The sequence below is a fragment of the Rhinoderma darwinii genome, chromosome 9, assembly GCF_050947455.1.
Source record: "Rhinoderma darwinii isolate aRhiDar2 chromosome 9, aRhiDar2.hap1, whole genome shotgun sequence".
Lineage (NCBI taxonomy): Eukaryota > Metazoa > Chordata > Amphibia > Anura > Rhinodermatidae > Rhinoderma > Rhinoderma darwinii.
In genome coordinates, this window is record NC_134695.1 from 81572412 (window position 1) to 81596663 (window position 24252).

Here is a 24252-nt window from a genome sequence, read left to right on the forward strand (position 1 = left end):
AGCCAGACCCAACGCCAGGGATGAATCTGTCACACATGGAAGTGGCGGAGAGACCGGCGCATGACTCGTAGTGATAAACACCCCCCCCCCCCCCCCCCCCCCCGTTCCAGTTTATTTTAGAATTTATTTATTTATAAAAACATTCACTGCAAAAAAGAAACAAAAACAAACATTGCAAATATTTAGCACAACCTTTAACCCCTTAAGGTCACAGCCATTTTTTGATTTTTCACTTCCCGCCTTCCAAGAGCCATAACGTCTTTATTTTTCCGTCAATAGAGCGGTGTGAGGGCTTATATTTTTCCGAGAGGAGTTGTAGTTTCTATTGGTAGCATTTAAAGTACCGTATAATGTACTGGGAAGATGGTAAAAAAATGTATTTGCGGGCTGAAATTGGAAAAACTGCGATTCCTCCATTATATTTGGGTTCCGTTTTTACGTCTTTCACCGTGTGGCTCAATACCATTACGGTGATATCAAATCTATATCAATTTTTATATATTTTACTACTTTAAAAAAAACAAAAAACTTTGGTGGGAGGGCTTATTTTTTGTGGAACGAGCTGTAGTTTTTTTTTGGCACATTTGTTGGTACATATGACTTATGACTTTTTGATCACTTTTTATGACGTGTTTTTTGGGAGCTAAGCTGACCAAAAATCTGCGATTTTGGCGGTTTACAATGGTAATTTTTTTTACTGCGTTCTCCGTGCGCGTTAAATAACGCTATATTGTAATTGTTCAGACTTTTACAGACGCAGAAATATCAATTTTGTTTGCTTTTTTTTTTTTTTACACCACTAAAAACTTTATCACTTCTTTTTACACATTTTATTAGCCCTTCTAGGGGACTTGAACCACCGATCGTTAGATCGCTGGTACATTATACTGCAATACTAATGTATTGCAGTATATCGTCATTTTTTAAAGGCAGAGTAAAGGCAGCCCTGGGGGCCTCCATTAGTCCCCTGGGCTGCCATAACAACCATCATCATCATCACCCCCCCGATCTCGTTGCGGGAGGGATGAACTGTTGGAGGGGACCGCCCCCCTCTTTTCAACACCTCAGATGCTGCGGTCACGATTGACTGCAACATTTGAGGGGTTAAGCAGCCAGGAACAGCGCGATCGCTGCGCTCGGCTGTCAGCCCTGGGTGTCGGCTGTAAGACACAGCCGCCTCCCGCAGTATATGGAGCGCGCTCACCGCTTCAAACATCACCCCCCCGCACCATGATGTACCGGTGCGTCCTGGCGTTAAATACATCCTTAATAGGTAACTAAACATTCAACAAACTTCTGATATATCATAGTGACATGTCTACATTTTTTATTGGTGAGGGTCCGAGCACTGAGACCCCCGCCAATCGCTGAATCTAAGCGGCAGTAGTCCTCGTGTGAGCGCTCAGCCGCTTCGTGTCTGTTCTGCTTTTTCCGGAAATCAATGTATCGGAGAACGGGATTAGTAGAAAGTCTATGAGCTCGTCCTCCGATACATCGGCTTTCCGGAAAAAGACGAACACACAAAGTGCTGAGCGCTCACACGAGGACTACTGCCGCTTAGATTTAGCGATTGGTGGAGGACTCAGGGCTCGGACCCCCACCAATCCAAACTTCGGACATGTCACTATGTCAAACGTTAATATTATAGTGACCCCCTCACCATTACAGAGGAGACCGCCCACGTGCTGAGTGTTTGATGCCGCGGTCAGTGATAAAGAATTGCAGCAAATCCGCGAGATTTTCCGTTGCATCGTGTGACCGCTTTATACAACGTAACATCTGCGCAAATAAATCCGTGTGACCGTCCCACGAAGCTCAGACCGTTCAGGTTTATTCACACACGACAGATTCGTAGCAGACATTTCTGGGTTTGTTTCTGCATCCGGTGCATGGATTTCTGCCGCGTGCGAGTACGACCTTAGGCCGGGTTCCCACGGGTCCGATACACTACGTAAAAGCAGACCGCGTATCCGACCTAGGACCCGCAGCGAATTCCACCTGAAAAAACGTACCAAATTGTGCTGCAGATGTTTGAGCAGAAACCAGCGATTGGGAAAGAAAAAAAAATATATCAAAATTACCGGCTGTTGTCATAGCGACGAAACCCTCCGAGCATTCCGGCCTCCTGGGATGACGCTGCAGCAGTCACATGGGATGAAACGCCATCCCAGGAGGCCGGAGAAAGAACAGAAGAAAGCGTCGCTATGACAACAGCCGGGGGAATTACGTTTTTTTTATTACCCAAAAACGATTATTTTTTTTTCGTATTTGCGACATAATCACTGTCTTCGCGCGAAAGTTGCAACATCTGGCTATTTGTTGCCGCATTTTACATCCCCGTTGAATTCTACGGCGGACACACGCAACAGAAAAGAAACGATTATGCAGCAGAAATGAACACGCTGCGGATTTACATTTAATTTATAAACGTTTTTGTTGAAGATTTTTTGCTAAATCTCATCCACTTTGCTGCTACCGTAAGTTCTGCAGCGTTTACGCCACGTGGGAACTCGCTGATGACATCACTGGTGCAGGACTCCTCCCCGAGTCACATGACAGGGACATTTTAGACTTTACTAAACCCCTTTATCCTCTTCTGAACGTCCCTCCCATCATGCACCAGGATGCAGCCGAGATCTCATCTCTATAAGTGGGAGGAGCTTTCTCCTGTGCTCAGTGTCGCCCCCTGCTGGGTAATGTACTCATCAGGGAAGTGAATCTGGAGCTGAATGATCTGATCAGAACTGCTCCTAATCTACAAAAAAATCCCCCGCAAAACCTCAGTAAATATAAAATGACTGTGCAGAGTACAGATCACCCAGGAAGATGTGAAGTCCAGAACACGCCGCAACATCAGAGGCTTCTCCGCCCCGTCCACATCTTCGCATCTTGTAAAATTCCAGATTATCAGGTGGATCTTTGCCGGTGTATTGGAATTGCCGCACATCGGATGCCGGATTACAGGCATCTTCACACGTTTTATTTGAGGGACTTCACTTATCGTTCAGATGTCGTCTCATTGTTTATCACCCCCTTCACACTCCTACATCATAAGCTCCAGCAACCAAGGGGTTAACACTAATTAAACCTTTCATCAACCTGAGGGGCGCCACTTGCAATGTTCTGAATGGCGGTTCTAAAGTTCAGGCTCAATTGGAGACAGAGGTGAGACAAGCGGTGACACAAAGGTCGGAAGAAACGAGAAAGGGGGAGGGGCTTCTGTGATATCGGACCGGTCTCAGATTCTACGCCTTAGGCTAGGATGACGCATGGAGCACCATCAGCACATTAAATGAGGAAAAAAAAAAATTACAAAAACAAATATTCAAATTCCGATTTTTCTAGACGCATTTTAAGACGAAAAAAAAAAAGCAACAAAATCACGGAGTGTAACCCGCGCCAGCGGTGAATAAAAAGTGAGCCTAAACGAGGCGAGATCAGCACCCAAATACAGTGACCAAGTGGGTGAAGGCTTGTATATGGCAACACATCTCCTGTCTGTGTTAGGCCCCATGCACACGAACGTAAAAAGGCCCGTAATAATGGGCCCATAGACTTCTATTGGCCACGGGTACCTCCCCGTATGTTTACGGGAAGGTGCCCGGGCCATTGAAAAATATAGAACATGTCCTATTTCAGGCCGTAATAACGGCACGGGCAGCCCATAGAAGTCTATGGTGCACCACTAATTACGGGAGCGTTGCTAGGAGACGTCAGTAAATAGTCACTGTCCAGGGTGCTGAAAGAGTTAAGCGATCGGCAGTAACTGTTTCTGCACCCTGGACAGTGACTACCGATCCCAATATACAGCAACCTGTCAAAAATAGAAGTTCATACTTACCCAGAACTCCCTGCTTCTGTCTCCAGTCCGGCCTCCCAGGATGACATTTCAGTCTAAGTGACGGCTGTAGCCAATCACAGGCTGCAGCGGTCACATGGACTGACGCGTCATCCAGGGAGGTAGGGCTGGATGCCGAAAGAGGGACGCGTCACCAAGACAACGGCCGGTAAGTGTGAAATTCTGTTACTTTCACTAGGGAAAGTGCTGGCCCTTCTCTCTATCCTGCACTGATACAGAGAAGGGGCTGCCGATTGGTGCAGTGCAATTTTGCAGCCAAAAACGTGCCCATAAATACTGGTGGAATACGGGTCGAATACGTGTGACCAAGGACCCGTATTTACGCCAGTATTTACGGGAGGACAAAAATACGTTCGTGTGCATGAGGCCTTAGGATATGTTCACACTGCCTATTTTCGGGCCGTAAACAGGCCGAAAAAGCGACAGCAGAACGCCCCCAAACATCTGCCCATTGATTGAAATAGGAAAAACGGCGTTCTGTTCCGACGGGCAGTTTTTTAGCGCTGGCCGTTTTGAAAAACAGCCGCGTAAAAAAACGGATGCGAAAAAGTGCATGTCACTTCTTGGGACGTTTTTGGAGCAGTTTTTTTTTTTTTTTTATAGACTCCATTGAAAACAGCCGTGAAAAACGCGTGTTGCTCAAAAAACTTCTGAAAATCAGGAGCTATTTTCCTTTGAAAACAGCTCCGTATTTTCAGACGTTTTTGAGTTTGTATGTGAACGGAGCCTTACAATGTATCAGTGCAGGTCAAATGTATCAGTCTACAGGCCAGGCAGTTTATCTCACAGAGGATTGTGTAGAATGGATACATTGTAACAAGGTTTCAGCTGTGAGAAGTATTATGTCTGAGCGAGTTTCTAGCCTCTAGATATAAACAAGTATTTTTAAATTTACTGGCAGCAAGCAGAGATCTTGAAAATGGTGAGGAATTGAAACGGCATCTATTAGAACTTTGCAGCATAAGCTTTATGTAGGAGATGAGGCCCCCCCCCCCCAGGGCAGGAACGTCAGGTTTGATGCAGCAGCTTTGGCCGGAGTACCGATGTGTGACCCGCAATAAATCAGAAGTCGGGCGCTCTGACAATAGTTTATTATTCAACATTGTTCTATAATCCAGCAACAAGTAATAAATACAGTAACAAAGCCCCCCCCCCCCCCCCCCCCCCCACTGATCACACATCCGCCACCCCCCACCCCGGCAGGATACTTATAGGGGTGACCGCCCCCCACTCTGTATGGTTGAGTGATGTCCCACAGCAATGATGACAGGGGGGGGGGGGCTGGCATCGCATCCCTTGGGCCCTGTACACACTGTGTGGCCCTTATAGCAGTTCTATACCAGACACAAGCGGACACGATGGTCACGAGATACATCCTGACAGCGACACCAAGACTACGGCTACCCGGCGACGGGTCACATGACTAGAAGTCACCATGTGGTTTGTGACATCGCAGCTAATGACGGTCTATCTGGACGTGATGTGACATGTGACCTAATGCGACTGCTGCAAATATTCCTCGCTTGTTGGCTTTTGGGTCGCACACGACAGACTTCTATAGTCAGCGATGATGTAAATCCCGTATGAGACGTCTTTATTAATTCACGGGGAAAAAAGTTGCGATTCGCACACAAAAAAAAAAAGAAGTTGTGCAACATTAAATTGCGTCTTTTTTTTGTTGTTGTTGCTCGCCATTCCTGCCATTTGAGGTCGTGGAACACGTCGCCATGTAGCCGTAGCCTAAGGGGTGGCTGACTGAGCTGTTCAGACTCACTGCCCGAAGCTCGCCAGCACGCAGGTGGAGCCCCCCTTTAATGTAGACCAAAAGCCAATGACCTTAAAGGAGTTGTAAAAGATTAGAAAAAACATAACTACTCTCTTCCACAAACAGCGCCATAGCTGTCCACAGGTTGTGTTTGGTATTGCAGCTCAGCCTTGTCCAGTTTAGTGGAGCGGAGATGCAATACCAGACAAAATCCAGGGACAAGTGTGGCGCTGTTTCTGGCAGAGAGCAGTTATGTTTTTCGAATCCTTTACAACCCGTTTAACAGTCGCCCCCTACAGGCTATGAGACGGTATTACACTCTAATGCGGTCTCCCCTGATTAGGAGTAATATCCAGCTGCGATCAGAGAACCCCCAAAACAGTCAGCGACCCCAAGAGTGACTCCAACCACAGCTGAAGACGCCGCCCCTTTAAAAACGGAAACAACGCTTACGACAATCACCCTGGCAGAGACCTCGGAGAACATTCACCAGAAAATAAAATCAAACAAAATGGCGGCACGTAGCTGCCAGACTCTTCACGCACCCCACCGACGCATCACAACAACGAAAAGGCGACAACTACCGAAACAAACGGATACAAAACGTCGCACTGAGCACAAGACTCTAAACACTTCACATTTCACACAGGGTAAATCGTGGCCCCCGGCGTCATATAAATAATATCAAAAGTAACAACAGAACCCACAGCACAGACGTCAGTCCCAAAACCCACGCAGCGCTCAGGCCGGCGCGTATAATACACGGGGCAGGCGGCCATTGCAGGTGCACAAGGAAGATTGAGGCCCGAGATCAGAGAGCTATTGGCGTCACACACAAAATGGCCGCCTTCAGTTTCCAGGGTTACTTGTAGGCGACGCCGTGGCTGGCGATACTTGGGGTCGATACTCAGTCCTCTGCACACGACATAATTAACGCACATCAGATATAAGAAGAATATCGCACCAGTCACGATCTAAGTAGATGGACAGGAAGTGAATGTGCGCAGCAAAAAGGCTTCCCCAGAGCTTAGTGGCTGCTTGCAAATATCGTCACACCCCAGAGTAGTTGCTGCGCTGAGGACCGTGCAGACGTCGACCCTCCGTGCTGCCGGGGTACAGTTAACGCTCAGTCGTGCCAGACAGAGGACAGTAAAGTGGGCGTCACTTATGGGGGCGCCTGTGCTCAGTTACCGGGGCCGCTGTGACCATCTCTGGGCTGTGTGTGTAACAACCAATCAGATTCCAGATCTCATTTCTCCAATAAAGTATTGAAAGTGAAAGCAGAGATCTGATTGGTTGCTATGGATGACTGGTTTCTATAGCGGAGGCCAACTGCGGGCGCTCGCGCCAGGGTCTCGCTGATTCACTAGGTCTTGATATTAACTCTTTCGATGTCAGGAGACGCAGCGAGCAGTTTGCTATAAGCGGCCGATCTCCCCAGCGACAGATAATCAACGTAAACTGCAAACGCAGAAATCTCTCCCTGCGCCAAGACCGCAAAAACGCAAACATCCGAGGGACGACATTTACAACGAGTCAATAAGAAACCTACGGGCTCCAAATCAGGAATAAAATAGCGACGGGCGGTGTTTGGTTTTCTGGGGATTTGCTCCTTAGCAACAGACTACGCACGGGTATGAATGTAACAAAGTACCAGCTTGTAGTCTGTCGCTACGGACGAGACAACGCAAAACCGGCGTCATATATAAAACAACCTCCGACGTGGGTATAATACGCATCACTGAGGATCACCATGACTATCGTCTATAAGGGATGATGTGTGGGGATCTTTGTACGATGGCAGAGGTGAGAACGGACCAAGTATCGCCAGCGCTCAAGTAGCCGTATAAACAAGAACTCCAGTCAAAACTGCATTGGAAATTTATAAATCCCTTATTTTAGGTTATTTATTTCCCATGATGCATCATTTTCAGCTACACTTAATCTTTCCCCACCCTGGGAGGGGCTTAGCTGTCACATGACTGCATCTGACTACGCAGTGAAATGGAATGACCTAAGGGGTTGGAACCTGACACCTATTACCAGGCGTGGGAAAATAGTTGTCAGACAATAACCACGAGCTGCTACAATGTGGTAACCATACTGTACCAAGGACACACAGCCTATATATTGTGCACGGAGAGAGAAACTACGGGGGAGGGGGATTTTCATTTTTGACTGGCGTATCCCCCTGTAATGCTGCGCTGTGGTCCCAAAGATATAAATAATACAAAACATCGTTCATTCCAGCCGCCCGCGCCGCACCTCCGTCACCATTAAAAAATAAATATATATACTCTAATAACTCGACGATGAGACCGAGCGCCAAATATTCATAAATAAATATACATCTCTCGACATCCAGACAAGGTCCTATATACTGTATATATTATATATACTCTTCTCTACAGACTAAAAATATCTACACACCAAGGAGGCTACGCTCCGCAGCCACGAACATCAGCGGGGGAGGGGACGGGGTAACGCCTTGAAAATCCTTCCCTGCTTGTAAAAAAATTAAGAAATTCTTTCGTCTCCGCCAGAACCGGCGCGGTTCTTCCTCCGCTACATAAACTAAAAACACTTCTATGAAATACTCTGAGTAGACAAAAGACTTGGTTGTAAAATATAGAGACTCTACAGCTGAATATTGCCCCCCCCTCCCCCCGCCTGGAGTCGCCCCATGGACGCAGGTCGGAGAGGTCTCGTTATAGGAAGCGGGAGGAGAAGCATGCGGGTCGCCCTCATATCAGCTCGCTCTTCAATACCGGGCTACAACGGAAGATCTGCGCTCTCCCCCCACGTAGCCGCTACTCCACCGCCGTCCGCTCTATGTAGTCCGTCAGCTGCTTGAACTTCTCTGTAACAAAAGGAGAGGAAAAATAATCACAGGTTTTATATACATCACTAGAACTCCAAGCACTTACTGCACCCAGGTAACAGGATTCTAGAGGAATTGTGGATGCAGCTCTGGAGGTGAATGGAGTAAATGACTATGCAACTGGAGAGAAGAAAGTGCAAAACCAATGATTTACAAAGTTACTCAAAAGTGTCAGAATATATCAAGACTGAAGCAGTGCGCCACCTAGAGGAGGGTCTGTGGGATGAGGGGTCAGGGCTGCAATGTCTACTACCCACCAGGAAGTAGTGGGGGGGCGCCAGGGTCTACTACCCGCCAGGAAGTGATGGGGCTGCAGGGTATACTAGTCACAGGTGATGAGGGCCTGTATATCAGGGCAGGCTGGATCGGTTGTGTATGAATATTAGTGTTAGGACCCTCTGCTGCCTGTGAAGCTCCAACTGCAGAGAATGGGAGTTGTAGTTCCAGCAGTTCGGGAGCCGCATGTTGCTGACGTCTCACCTTCATCCAGATTCCCAATCACTGCCTGTTTCTTCAGAAAGTCGCTGCACAACTTCTTGCTCAGTCCGAAGGCCATCATGTTGTGTGTGAACGTCCTAGAGGGAGGGGCGAGCCATAGCGAGGGGGGGGAAAGAGAGGGAGGGGAGTGCGAGCCACAGCGAGGGAGGGGCGAGCCACAGCGAGGGGGGGCAAGAGAGAGGGAGGGGGGGCAAGAGAGAGGGAGGGGGGGCAAGAGAGAGAGGGGGGGGAAGAGAGGGAGGGGAGTGCGAGCCGCAGCGAGGGAGGGGAGTGCGAGCCGCAGCGAGGGAGGGGAGTGCGAGCCGCAGCGAGGGAGGGGAGTGCGAGCCGCAGCGAGGGAGGGGCGAGCCGCAGCGAGGGAGAGGCGAGCCGCAGCGAAGGGGGAGAGAGGGAGGGGCAAGACACAGCCAGGGAGGGGCAAGACACAGCCAGGGAGGGGCGAGACACCGTGAGGGGGGAGCGAGGGAGACAGAGGAAGGAAAGAGACTGAATGATTATACAGGAACTAGTCACACGTATGAACATTTCTGCGGTCCGCGTTCTCTATACGTCGCTGTGATGTAATGAGACGTACCCCAGCTGTCCAAACGTGATGTTCTCGTTAAACTGCAGGCTGTCATCGCGCTCTTCCTGCGTCATGTGATACCACTTATCTCTGAGGCGACAAATCAGAAAGAGAATATTCAGCGCATCTCCGGGACGGGCCCCGCTCACCAGGAAGGACCCCAGTAAATACACCACATCCACACCTGGCATAGAATGTCCTCCACCCGGCAGGATTATAAGAGGGGCAAATGCCACCGGTCTCCACCGCAATGTGCGGCCTGCGCAGCGCAACCCGGAGCAGGGACAGGTCGTCACTCCTGCTCCGCCCATCACGATAAACACAGTGCGACCTATGAACTTAGCGGATTTGGGCACTACATGGCACGGTTATTATTGGGGACTGTACGGCCCACACACCTGGATCCTATACTGGCCGCACAATATCCAGGAGTTCTGCACTACTGCAACCCCATTCTCATACTGCTCAGCCAATCAAAGCATGGGAGGCTCGCTCCGATTGGCTGATGTGGCGAATGGCTTATAGCTCCGCCAATCAGAACACGACAACCAAGCAGGTGACCAGCCCCCCCCCCCCCAAACATTCTCATGCTGCAGCCCCTGCCCCCCAATTATTCGCACACTATGGAGAATAACCGTTTTATATTTCATCCAGGCGAATGTAAAAAGGTTTGCGGTCCACGGACGGCAGTGAAGTAACATCATGACCACGAAGCGATTCTCTAATATGGCGGCACTATTGGGCTCTCCGGCAGAGCTGTAAGCGGTGGGTGCGGGCGGAGAGCGGGCAGAGCCATAGCTCGGGATTGTGGGTGTTACAGTCTATATGGAGCAGCGCCGTTTCTCAGTATGGCAGCGGTGTAATGAGCGCAGCGGGGGGGGCGCCACATTCACTTCTTCTCACAATATATTATCTCTTAAGAAAACGTCAAAAATGACAAGAGGGCTCTGAAGACGGGAGAGAAGACTCTGCGCCATTGTCAGGAGCTGTAATTACACCACGGCAGCTGATGGGGAGAGTAGTTATTAGGCGCCGTTTTGTGCCGGGGGCGTCCTCGTGTGCAGCTGCAGAACAGAGGACCTGTCACCGGCAGCGTGCGTCTCTGAGGGCGCGTGCGGGGCCGATAAATGGGAACGGGGCTGACTGGTGTGAAAGCGGCATTTATCCCGTCAGAGCGCTCTATATTCTGCTGTGCCGCCAGGTGGGTCGGGGTTAACCCTTCATTATCTGCGAGGCTGAAACTTTACCAAAAGTAAAAAAGGATACATTTGCCGTCCCGCATGAAGCTAAACCGATATCGGTGCAATGTGCTGCGTGTCCGGCATCCACAGTGACCAATCAGATGGCAGCATTCACATTATACACCACAGGCAAAAAGAACGGGTGTCATCCGATAAGAGCAAAGCCACATGCTGCGAAAACTCAACAGACCGGACACTAATCACAGCGGAGGGTTTGTTACAATTGTATTCAGTCTAGGCAATCCTCTGTGCGATAAACAGCCTGGACTGCAGACTGATACATTTTACCTGCACTGATACATTGAAGCAAACTGGACAGGAGAGAAATTTGTGCTGCTGATGTGTTTAGCTCACACAGGGCTGTCTAGACTTAAGCATTGTAACAAACCCTCAACTGTGAGAAGTATTAGGTAAGGATGGGTTTCTAATCTCAACAAAAAAGTTTCCATTCACTGATCATAAGCAGAGATGTTAAAAATGGCAAGGAATTAAAAGACTATGTATATTAGAAGACAACCTAAAAATGTCGGCGTGACTATTTATACCCAAAAATCACACACAATGATCAAGACGGCAGAGACACGAGGAGCTGTTTGCACGATGACCAGGATTTTACAAAAATGGTAGTATTAAGGGGTCACTATTTTGTACCCCGTGCCCACAGTGTTCCCTTCATGTCAAACAGCTCCCCAAATCTCAGCATCCTGGAGGCTTACATGACAGCGCAAGAGATGCTGAAGTTGTGGCATCTATAAAACGACTGCCCCTAGACTGAAATAGCAACAAATAAGATCTCAGACAGCGAATGAACCTGCGTAGAAGTAAAATCAACCACAACAAAGAAACAAAACCGGGGACATTAAGGAGGACGCCATATTGTGGGAGGCGACGACGCCAGGGATCCAATCATAAAGAGGATGCTAGAGCCTAGGAAGAAACGAGGTCACCGCTGCTCTCTAGTGAATGGATAGGTTGCATTCTCAGTGATGTCACCGCTGCTCTCTAGTGAATGGATAGACTGCATTCTCAGTGATGTCACCGCTGCTCTCTAGTGAATGCATAGGCTGTATTCTCAGTGATGTCACCGCTGCTCTCTAGTGAATGGATAGGCTGCATTCTCAGTGATGTCACCGCTGCTCTCTAGTGAATGGACAGGCGGCATTCTCAGTGATGTCACCGCTGCTCTCTACTGAATGGACAGGCGGCATTCTCAGTGATGTCACCGCTGCTCTCTAGTGAATGGACAGGCGGCATTCTCAGTGATGTCACCGCTGCTCTCTACTGAATGGACAGGCGGCATTCTCAGTGATGTCACTGCTGCTCTCTAGTGAATGGATAGGCGGCATTCTCAGTGATGTCACCGCTGCTCTAGTGAATGGACAGGCGGCATTCTCAGTGATGTCACCGCTGCTCTCTAGTGAATGGACAGGCGGCATTCTCAGTGATGTCACCGCTGCTCTCTAGTAAATGGACAGGCGGCATTCTCAGTGATCTCACCGCTGCTCTCTAGTGAATGGACAGGCGGCATTCTCAGTGATGTCACCGCTGCTCTCTAGTGAATGGACAGGCGGCATTCTCAGTGATGTCACCGCTGCTCTCTAGTGAATGGACAGGCGGCATTCTCAGTGATGTCACCGCTGCTCTCTACTGAATGGACAGGCGGCATTCTCAGTGATGTCACTGCTGCTCTCTAGTGAATGGATAGGCGGCATTCTCAGTGATGTCACCGCTGCTCTAGTGAATGGACAGGCGGCATTCTCAGTGATGTCACCGCTGCTCTCTAGTGAATGGACAGGCGGCATTCTCAGTGATGTCACCGCTGCTCTCTAGTAAATGGACAGGCGGCATTCTCAGTGATGTCACCGCTGCTCTCTAGTAAATGGACAGGCGGCATTCTCAGTGATGTCACCGCTGCTCTCTAGTGAATGGACAGGCGGCATTCTCAGTGATGTCACCGCTGAATAATATTTAATAAATTCTTTGGCTGCCACCACAACATGCAGGTGACGAGCGTCTATATCCCAGATATAATCAAACAAGAACAACATGTTACACATATCACTGCAAGTTACACATCTTATAAAACAGAGGGCCAACCAACCTCTCCTCCTCTTCTTCCCCTGTGTTCCCTCTGGAGCGGCAGCAGAAATAGAGTCAGCAAAGAGTAGAGGTTAGAGGTGACAGAGAGAATAAAGAATGACATCACTAGAAGAGGGGAGGGAAACTATGACATCACTAATTACCCTGGCGATAACTCTGCAGGGCTCCCAACAGCACTAGGACAATTATCTGGACTATTGAATCTTTCAGATCAGAATTGCGCCTTAATGTCACAGATAGAACACGCCACGGGTCTGGGGGCCGGTGCTGAATGAAACCTTGCACAAACGCCAAAATCATTGCTTGGGTGAGGTGCGCGTCATTGCCGGACCCCAGCCCCTTCAGATCTCAGTGATCCACACCCAGACAGTCTGCGGCGTCGTATCACAGGGTGACGTAAACGCCCCCGGTGACACTTCTCTTGCGCCATTAATGCCACAGCAGACGGCAGCGCGGATCGTATAACAATGGCGGTAAGAAGTGATCTCCGGGGACGGCAAGAGGCTAATTAGAGAAGAATGTCAACATGTTTACAGAACCGTTATATTGGGGCCATTAAATTCTCATTATCAGTTTTGTGACTTCAGAAAAGGTCGTCTTGGTAATGAGATGAAGCAGAAGGTTAGAAGACGGCTCAAGGGCGCAATCATGGCAGCCGGTGCCGAGCGAAGTCTTTATATTAACGTCATCCGTTATCAGAGGGAATAAATGTCAAGACTTGTAGGAGTCTGTGGGTTCAAGGGAAGGATTTTTTTTTTTTTTACGGACACAGCGCCTCTTACCGGGTTGTGGGCGATCGCTTCCTCCTCTCACAATGAACGGCGTCGAAAAACGCAGCATTCCAGAACCGCAGCGTGTGCCTGTAACAGATCAAATATCAGCAGTTCAGATTCTGATGAATAATTACGATACTAAAGTAAGAATATTTGATCAAATCATTTCACCGTCTTACAACGCGGCCGAAGCGCGACATCAGCAGGTTCTACGTGAATATAAGATCATTAAAACTGCGACTGATCTGATGCTTGCCGATTGGTCGTTGAAGGGAACACATTAGGATTTGGGTAAAAACAACTAATTCCATAGTTAGCGTAAACTTCCGATAGTCCGCCGTCATCCCGATCTACTGGACCGCTGGAATAGTTGGGTCCGGTATTCCGATCAGATTTCCATAGCGGATGATGAGCCTCGTTAGAAGGTTTCCTTCTCTAGATTAGATTTTTCAGCATTACACGCGTTTATTGGCGGAGGGTTTCGCCGCCACGTCTTACCAGATCGGCTGCTGCTTCAGGTGTGTGTAGAGGTAAATCTTCTCTCCTTTCTTTTCATCTGGACTTTGCAGGGGAACTGAATACAAAGAACAAACAATATATTATTATAATGGACAGGGGGGAGGGGATTACAACACAATATAGTAATATAATGTACAGGGGGAGGGGATTAAAAGCCATATAATGTACAGGGGAGGGGATTACAACTCAATATAGTAATATAATGTACAGGGGGAGGGGATTAAAAGCAATATAATGTACAGGGGGAGGGGATTACAACACAATAATCTAGAACAGCTGTGGAGCGGTCAGATGGACTCACTGTCATTGGACGGCATCTCGCTTGACGGCTCTTCACTTTGCCTGGTAGAAAACAGAAACGTATAAGATGAAGTCAGAGACGCGTTTCTATTCATCCTGCAGTCAGACCATTACCCCTTGTGACATAATATACTTTTTTCGTTTGAATTCCTTACCATTAATATTTCTGCTTGCTTGTAGTGAATGGAAACAAATTGTTTACACCCAGTAGCTGAAAACTGTCCTGATCAATACATCTCACAGCTGAGGGTTTGTCACAATGTATCCAGTCTAGACAGTTGTAAATAGATCAGTAGTACAAATCTCTCTCCTGTCCTGGTAGTTTGTTACAATATATCAGTCTGGAGATCTCACCGAGGATTGTCTGGACAGGATACATTGTAACAAACAGGACAGGGGAGAAGCTTGTGCTGCTGATGTGTTTAGCTCACACAGGGCCGTCTAGACTTCATGCATTGTAACAAACCCTCAACTGTGGGAAGTATTAGGTCAGAATGCATTTTGAACTTCACAACTTAAACAAAAGTGTTGCCACTCACTGATAGCAAACAGAGATCTTGAAAATGGTAAGGGATCGAAGCACAAAGTATAAGATGCAGAACTTTTCAGTAGACAATGATTAAGCTTTATCTAGATAATATGGAAAACCTCTTTAACAAGTGCGGCAGGAGATGCTGAGACTTGTAGTACTTATGCCGTGTACAGCTGTAATGACTTAACCCCACGTTACTCACTCCTTCTTGGAGAGGGGTGCCTTTAATTTGTTCTCCAGACCCCCGAAAAACCCCTTCATATTTTCCGTGGTGACGGACGTCGTCCTCAGTAGCCGCTCCACGTTGTCCTTCTTCTCGGTGAACCAGCTGTTGGCGGACTTCAGATAGGCGTCGATGCTGCCGCTGCTCACCGGCTTCTCCCTGGAGTCAGTCGGCGACACGTGCGGTTTACCTACGAACAGCGACACTTAGAAATTCTGCGAAACTACTCACAATCGTCAACCAGCGGGCGTCATCCCGGGCGCGGTCCAGTCACATGAACCATGTCTAATAGTATTAGTTTTTTTTTATTATTTTCTTTACACTGCTCCTTCCCGATCCCTATAATGTATAGATATATCCGGTCATCTGTCGTCTGGCTGTGTAAACGTGATGCCAGGGCTGGTAATAAATGGGCACCCTGATACGAGGCAGACAGTGGCGCGGAGCCAGCGGATCGCTCATACACAGGCCTCTCACCAATGTAATAATAGGTGAAGCACATGGTCATCAGGTTCTTGGCAGGACCGAAGTCGTCCATCTGGTAGCACCTAAAGAAAGCAGAAGACGGAGGAGGATTAAGAAGCGGGCGCGAATGTAACCACAACACAGAGCGGCCGTTCTGCCCGGGATGTGAATACTTACTCAAAGAGGACGACCGCGAATGACTGCACCAGCCTGTAGAACGTCTGCTCCAACACACACTTGGAATTACAGCGCTGTGGAGATCAAAGGGTCAATCATGTGCATATCAAATAGACAGAGGCGTGTGGAATTATATATATCACACACTGGAAGTTCTGCTATTCACAGGATCGGTAGGCATGTTAATGATATGCTAATGACATGTTAATGATATGCTAATGACAGGTTAATGACATATTAATTAGATGCAAATGATAAAAAAAAAAAAAATGGAAACCAAATATTCCAAACATCTTGTTTTCTTCAGTATGGAGTATGAGCCCCGCACTTCCACGTCTTGGCAGCTATCAAGGGGGTTATTAATGGCGGTCTGAGGAATGTTCTGCCACGCTGAATGCACTTGGACCCGCTAATCATCAGGATTGGCTGCTGGCAGCTCCCTCTACAATTGCCGACCAATGACGTCCCAGATGTGCTCGATGGGAGACGTCCGGAGACGCTGCAGGCCACGGTAGCAGGTTTGGGCCACGGTAGCAGGTTTGGGCCACGGTAGCAGGTTTGGGCCACGCCGGCTGCTCACAGTAACACGAGAGACATGCAGCCTGGCGTGGGTCCTGTTGAAAAACGGATCCTGGGACACTGGAGAAATGGCCGCAGCACTGGTTCCACGACCAAATCAATGTAACACCGTGTGTCCAGGCCGTATCACAGCGCACATTCACTTATTTAATATTGTTTTTCCACTGTTTGTCGCAGGATTTTCGGATGCGGTGCCTTTTGGGACCCTTCCAAGGTCTAGGGGGAAAATGTGTGGCATTCTGGTTCCTTTTTCCCCTGCATCCCGGCCTCCCGTCTTCGGAGGGGAGGTGCAACCAGACGCAGGCTACAAGGTGGACACTGGGGTGGAAGCCCAGGTAGAAGCTTTGGAGTGTTGTTGGGTCCCCCTAAGCATCGGTAAGAGGGGGGGGTGGTAGTCGATCCTCGAGGCCTATGGTTTGGAGGGTCGGGGAATGGTTATGCGGGGCCTCTCTCTTTTAGGAGTAGGACTGCGATAGATCGCATCCTTTCTGCACTTTTTTGCACTTTGGGTGACAGAAAGTCCGAGTCGTGCTTTCTATTAAAAAAGAAAAATAATCAATGCAACACCGAGCCGTTAGTGGACCTGAAATGAAGACTAGAGGGGTCCGGCTACCGTACATTATGTCACCCCACACCACAATCCCAGGAGTAGGACCAGTGCGATGTTCCCTTGTGAAAGCCTCTTCATGGCGTTGCCCACGTGGTCTCCAGACCAACCTCCGGCTATCGTGTCATAGACATAAGCGGTACTGATCGCTGAAGAGGATAGACCTCCAGTCCGGCCTCCACTGCCGTCTTGCTGCGCACCATGAAAGCGGTGCCGTGTGGTCAGTGGAACACGTGTAGCCGGACGTCTGACTTGTAGCCCAATGTCGTACAAATGCCTTCTGATGGTTTGTGTGGATTCTGGTTGCCGCCCTAGGCTTGGGATGTGGCGTCCAATTTCCCTCGCAGTACAAGATGGATCACTACGCGCCATTCTTCCAATCAGATGATCCGTCCGTGCAGAGCTTCACCTCCACGCACCTCTTGCTGTCATTCCTGTACGTTGTTGATCTCTCAACCTCCGGGACACGCAACGATGAGCAGCGCTGACATCTCGGCCTAGGCGCCCAGCGAGTGATAAACCAAGGTGTGTGGCGATAACTGGAGGCATCGCACAATCATCCAACACCACGCCATCCGATTATCGAGGTTTCATGCGGCTAAAAAAACGTTGCTTTCAGTCTGGATTTTTTTTTCAGATTGGAGTGAGGGGCTGGAAAACTTGATCATTTGCAGAAATTAGTGACACCTGTGACCTTACAGCTTGTCCTTCCTGGTGTTACAATGGTATTTATGTGTATATATATATATATTTATTTATTTACATTTATTTCGTGATGTCACTGGTATCACATGATATATAGAGAGCAAGTTCCATGTATAATGCTCAGTGACGATAAATCAAAACCAAATAGGATTTCCCCTCCCCCTCCCATACAAGACGCAGTCTGCGATCTACATTAATACACGTGTAATGCCCACCCTTTACTTTCTATGACATTTCCTCATTTGCATAGTCTCCTCCTCCTTATTTGCATACACTGCCAAATACAGCAAACCGGGAGGGGACAAATGTAACAGTCATTTATGAAACATTATAAAGTAACCAAGAGTTAAAGGGGCAGCGACCTATTTCTACAAAATTGTTTATCTAGCGGAGCCAAACTCATTGTATTTCCCTGTATGGACGAGCGGCGCCACGCAGGATGTAAATAAGGGCCTGTTCACATCAGTGTTGGCTTTCTGTTCCGGGGTTCTGTCTGAGGTTTCCGGCGGGTGAACCCCGCAACGGAAAGTCAAACTGAAACCACAGCTTCCGTTTCAGTCACCATTGATATCAGGCGACTCCGCTATTGATTCCGTCATTAATGGTGACGGAAGCGGAAGCTGTGGTTTCAGTTTGACTTTCCGTTGCGGGGTTCACCCGACAGAAACCTCCGTCGGAACCCCGGAACGGAAAGCGAACGCCGATGTGAACAGGCCCTTAGCACAATGAATGTATGACCGGACATTATTTCCAGGGTTTTGACCTGTCGCTCCCAGAAACATCAGCTCCCCCGGCTGTGGCTTAATAACCGCACCAGAGACGAAAATATGGAGAATTTACCTGAGCGCTGACGAACCGCGCAAACCATTCCCTTCCCTTCCCGTTCTCCGTACTGCAGAGTTCCCCAAACCGGGCCTTCTCCTCCTGGTCCACGTCCTCCCTGTGTAAGGAATACAGACAAGTCTTATATAGGAGTAGAACAAGCGGCACAACCTCTAAAACCGCGCAGAAATAACGGACGGAACATGAAGGTCCTGCTGAAAACGGATTCTAACCAGTCAAGTTACATGTGGATCTAATGACAAATCAGCGTATCGACAAATCAGCGCTAAACTACAATAACGGACCACGCCACCGGGGACGGCGTGTGCGCTCGGCGGAGGGACTATAGGGGGCGCAGTATTCTACGTGGCTTTGTGATTGTTCCGGGTCCAGGTCCACATTTTACATCAGGGCCCAGAAGCTTCAAGCTCCTTACACGGCGCAGAACGGCGATGGCGGTTTCAGGGGAGGAGGTTCCCGACTTGTATTACACATATAAGGACAGGAAATATGCGGTGCGCAGGAAATAGCCTTCCCCCATGAAATATTAGGGAATAGAACTAATAATTATTGTATTGAGTCGTCTGTGCAGTGACAAGGAACTCAATAACGTGTGATCGCGAGTCCTCAATCATTGATCGCAGCGAATACAAGAAAACGGAGTCCAGACGAGCGCGGTAATTCCCGCCTGAAGCCGTTTTTATCCATCAACTGTAACCCTTTCCGCTCTATATCTCCTACATGTGAAACTCCGCAGCCCGTGCTACTATCACCCTCATCATCCCTAACGACCAGGCTCCTGCCCCTCCCCCATCACACGGTCTTGTAGATTTCTATATTACAGGGCGGTGACAGTTTTTATCGAGTCGCCCTAATCCCCAGATCTCCCCACATTATGATCCCCTCCCCCTCCCGCTGTGTATGGCGGCTCTTGGAGTCGGGAGGTTTTCTGGCTGCAGATCCTCGTCTCTCCCCCGGAGCCTGATTCTGTGATTCTGCTTGGTTTGAAGTTGTTAGTTTCGGATGACTGGATTCAGCGCTGAGAGTAGAAAGTAATAAAATGGCTGGTAAAATGTGCGCAAGACAAATCTGGATGGTCGTGCGGTTGTTTTTTACTCTGCTGCAGTTAAAATGTCTAAAATACGGCGCTGTAAAAACGTAGGGTGAGAAATCGCCATATTAGCAGTAATACAGCCTTATCATGCCAAAGGATCTAGTACTGCAACCAAAATGGCTGATAACAGAGAACAATAGATTGTATTCACCTGTCCTACAGTCATCCTCCCCCAGCCTGTCATGTCTGATAACAGAGAACAATAAATTGTATTCACCTGTCCTACAGTCATCCTCTCCCCCCCAGCCTGACATGTCTGATAACAGAGAACAATAGATTGTATTCACCTGTCCTACAGTCATCCTCCCCCAGCCTGACATGTCTGATAACAGAGAACAATAGATTGTATTCACCTGTCCTACAGTCATCCTCCCCCAGCCTGACATGTCTGATAACAGACGACAATAGATTGTATTCACCTGTCCTACAGTCATCCTCTCCCAGCCTGACATGTCTGATAACAGAGAACAATAGATTGTATTCACATGTCCTACAGTCATCCTCCCCCAGCCTGACATGTCTGATAACAGACGACAATAGATTGTATTCACCTGTCCTACAGTCATCCTCTCCCCCCCAGCCTGACGTGTCTGATAACACAGAGAACAATAGATTGTATTCACCTGTCCTACAGTCACCGCCCCCCCAGCCTGACATGTCTGATAACAGAGAACAATAGATTGTAGTCACCTGTCCTACAGTCATCCTCTCCCAGCTTGACATGTCTACAGCACATGGAGAAGAGTGCGGGTGAAGTCGTCCCTTTAACATATTTCAGTGAAAGGGTTAATAACATCTGCTGCGGATTTCGCATCGAGCGTTGGTCTCGGCCGCCTGCGCACAGCGGAGGTTTATGGCGCTGCGAGAGACGACCATGTTACACACAGTTCAGCAGTGCAGCAGGGGGAGGTTCTCGCTCCCCGGAGGAGTCAGCGGCGCGGTTGTCGGATCCGCACGTTTTCTGCGCTGGCAGCACATCTCAGGACTTCGCTTTTAACGTGATGCGGTTTGGCAGCTGCGAGCACACAGGCCGCAGCGGGGGAGGGGGGAGTCGTGCGTTTGTTTTGCTCAGTCACGTGATCACCGCCATCGACATCATGACATTTATAAACCCAGACGACACATTATAATCCAGCGTTTCACGAAGAACGAACCTGCAGCCCTCGAATATACCGTGCGTCTGAATCCCTTGCCATTTTCATCATCTCTACTTGCGGTCAGTGAATAGAGCATTCATTATTTTGACATGCGGAGGCTGAAAAGTCGTTCAGAACAAGCATTAAAAGGTGCACAGGTCTTCAGGTTGTAAACAAAGAAGGTTTTCATTCAATGACCGCAAGCAGAGACCCTGAAAACGGTGCAAGTTGTAGCATTTTTTAAATATACAAGGATTAAAGTCTGTGGTTGCCCAAATGTTGTGGCACTATAATTCCCAGCATGCCCTTGGCTTACCCGCCGGTGAAGATCTTGTCTACGTACTGCCGGATAAATTCTTTCTGTCCTGACATTTGCTCGTCCCGGGCGGATTCTGTGCTCTGATTGGAGGAGAAGGACTCGGAGGACGATCGCTGTGAGTGGTTCCAGCAGTGGCGGTTGGGTGACGCTCGGTCATTGTCGCTGTCGGCCGATTCCGTGGCGTCGCTCTCTTCGCCTCTCTCGCCGTTCTCCGGGGTCGTCTCTTCTAGCACCAGGAGGTCGTCTGTGTCCAGCTGGGTGGGAGGTGCTGCGGCGACTACGAGGGGTTCACTATCTAAGTCTATCAGGTTCCCCACTGGGACGTCGGGGTTCTCCATGGCTCGTGCCCCCCGAATCTCCTCTGATCGCTCAGCTCCGGCAGCGTGGATAAGTTCCGAGTCCAGACTGACGATCGAGACAATTCCCTCCGGGTCCGCGGCCGTCTACAGAAGACGTCAATCACAGCGCAGCCGCCAATATACGGACATCTCAGGAAGACTGAGGAGAGAAAAAAAGTGAAATTATTAGAAATCGCCCCTTGCAGCTTTATTAGTGATCTGTGCAATAGACACCCCTAAACTGTACACTCCAGAGAGGTTGTCGACCACTCCCAGTACAAGCAGTCACCCAGCTTTCCCACAGCCCTGATACAAGAACATGAGATGTAGAACTGTAAAATCCGGCGAAACGGGGGAGCTGCGATATAGTGGTCACCCAGCTTTCCCAGAAACAGATAAACCTAAGTCCGCTGACTGGGATATTAAACATACAGAGAAGATGGCAGCTTCTATACTCCGGGTGTTCTGTATTGGGGTAACATTTTGGGAAGGGGGACCGGCGTCTTCTTACCCCACCATAAAGCGAGGAGTCCTCGGGCTTCGCAGACGGTGACCCTCGACATTCACTGACAGGACACGGCACAAATCTTTCCCGCCACCCTCGCCCACGCAGACGGATTAGATCACTGCCACTGTGGGTGGACGTCACCAGCCTCGCTGTCTGCCAGGATCCCGGTGATCAGAACTGATGAGGCTCAGGTCCGGACAGCTCATTATACCTACAATTATCCACCATGCCAACCACTGACAGAGACCTGGCCCTTTAATAGAAGAGCCACACTACAGAGCTACCCTCACGTGGAACTACAAGTTACAGCATGCCTTTGCCTGCTATCAACCCACCAAAACCAGTCTTCTTTAAAACGCAGTCGCTGCATTTTCAATGATGTCTTCATGCGGTCAGTGAATGGAAACTTCATTGTGTACATTTAGAGACTAAAAACCTTTCCTGACCCAAAATTCACAGCTGAGGGTTTGTTACAATAGTATCAAGTCTAAACAATTCTCTGTTATTTACATGCAGCAGCACATATCTATATCCTGTCCAGTTTGTTACAATGTATCAGTGCAGATAATAATGCATCAGTCTGGAGTTCTGGCTGTTTGGCTCACAGAGGATCTACCCGTTGGGGAGACAGTGAATCAACCACGGTGGATCCATAGATGTAATTAAGTTATTGGTCTCCAGAGATCAGCGTCACCAGAAGTTGACTACAGATAAGTCGTACACGCAAATTACTGATCATGTCGGGAGGGATCCACTTGCCATAAAATAACATAGCAACAAGAGAACTTTTTGACGAAAGAATCCAACAACTAAATCTGCATTTTTGTTTACTGGTCATACATTCCATTTATCTTGTGCCATATGCTCCAGTCACATCCAGAGCTGCATCGACAACTTCTGTTACGACAGGAGCGCATCATGGGAACTCAGGTGACAGCTACGTAGTTAGAGTAAACAAGTGACATGACTGACAAGGGAAGGAAGATAATCCACTCAATGTTTCTAAGGGCAACTAGCAGAGATCTGACTGCAGCTCTGGATGTGACTTGTGCATAAAAATATATATTTGATTTTCAATTTGATCTGGATGTGAGAAGAAACCGGTAATACACAGGAGATGCCGACCCTCGCTGGACCTGGATATTGACCCCCATCCGGGTATTCTACAACACCTGGCGCCTCTGGAGTTACGTAAACCCTCGCAGAGCTCACAATAAAATGTCGGCGCTTCACATGCTCAGAGCCGTCACCTCGAATTATCGTTAAGTGAAGAAAAGAGGGGGCGCAGCGCTGCGTGTTCCTCTCCTTCAGCCATGGCTGCAAGTCTCCTATCATCCCAGGAAGACACGGCCGTCAGAAGACATTTAGGAGACGACGGAACTGGAGTGGCGGCTGCTGCGAGGAGCGGGGGCTAGGGAGGCGGCTGCTGCGAGGAGCGGGGGCTAGGGAGGCGGCTGCTGCGAGGAGCGGGGGCTAGGGAGGCGGCTGCTGCGAGGAGCGGGGGCTAGGGAGGCGGCTGCTGCGAGGAGCGGGGGCTAGGGAGGCGGCTGCTGCGAGGAGCGGGGGCTAGGGAGGCGGCTGCTGCGAGGAGCGGGGGCTAGGGAGGCGGCTGCTGCGAGGAGCGGGGGCTAGGGAGACGGCTGCTGAGAGGAGCGGGGGCTAGGGAGGCGGCTGCGGAAAAAAAGCGGAGGCTGCTGGGGTGGCAGCTACAGAAGAGAGCGGCGGCTGCTTAGGTGGCGGCTGCAGAGAGGAGCGGGGATGACGCGCCTCATTAGGCTAACACAGGCTTCAGTCCATCAATATCGGAACGCGTCACGTCGGGATTGGGCGGACGACAAATCACGAGCCGACGTCAATCATTGCGAATTCAACTTTCTACAGGGAGAGTGACCGGTCTCTATTTAAAGTCCTTGTAAATGTTCCTGATCTCACTGGGTCTATAAAGCAGCGTCCTGCAGCGCTCGTGGCATGCTGGGACTTGTAGTTCTACAGTTGGAGATGCACAGGTTGCAAAGAAGAAAAGTGTAAAAAAAAAAAAAACCAGTTTGCTGTCCAGGAAAATGAAACTTTATTTTTTTATGCTGTGGCCCTAAAGTCCGGAGACTCATGTGTGGGGTCCAAACATGGCGGCCGCCTAATAACACGAATCCCCAGGACGCCGCCGAGCCTTATATACAGCCGGCTGCACTAAACTCTCCTCTCCTGCATCACACACAACCGGAGCGA

General features: G+C 49.1%; 1 protein-coding gene across 2 annotated transcripts in view; it reads right to left on the minus strand.

Annotated features, from left to right (window-relative positions):
* Positions 1-5026: 5026 nt before the first annotated feature.
* Positions 5027-24252, minus strand: part of KIAA0513 (KIAA0513 ortholog) — a 36176-nt gene continuing 16950 nt past the window's right edge. The window contains exons 2-13 of one of the 2 annotated variants that reach the window (XM_075838314.1): positions 21178-21678; positions 18630-18729; positions 15899-15972; positions 15734-15804; positions 15236-15446; positions 14503-14543; positions 14181-14256; positions 13692-13769; positions 12911-12940; positions 9578-9658; positions 8986-9080; positions 5027-8484 (exon numbers count right to left, since the gene is read on the minus strand). In XM_075838314.1, the coding sequence (XP_075694429.1) occupies positions 8435-8484; positions 8986-9080; positions 9578-9658; positions 12911-12940; positions 13692-13769; positions 14181-14256; positions 14503-14543; positions 15236-15446; positions 15734-15804; positions 15899-15972; positions 18630-18729; positions 21178-21518 (1248 nt within the window). In that variant the 5' untranslated portion in view covers positions 21519-21678 and the 3' untranslated portion in view covers positions 5027-8434. The remainder of the gene's footprint in view (positions 8485-8985; positions 9081-9577; positions 9659-12910; positions 12941-13691; positions 13770-14180; positions 14257-14502; positions 14544-15235; positions 15447-15733; positions 15805-15898; positions 15973-18629; positions 18730-21177; positions 21679-24252) is intronic. The other variant, XM_075838315.1, reaches the window with a different exon arrangement.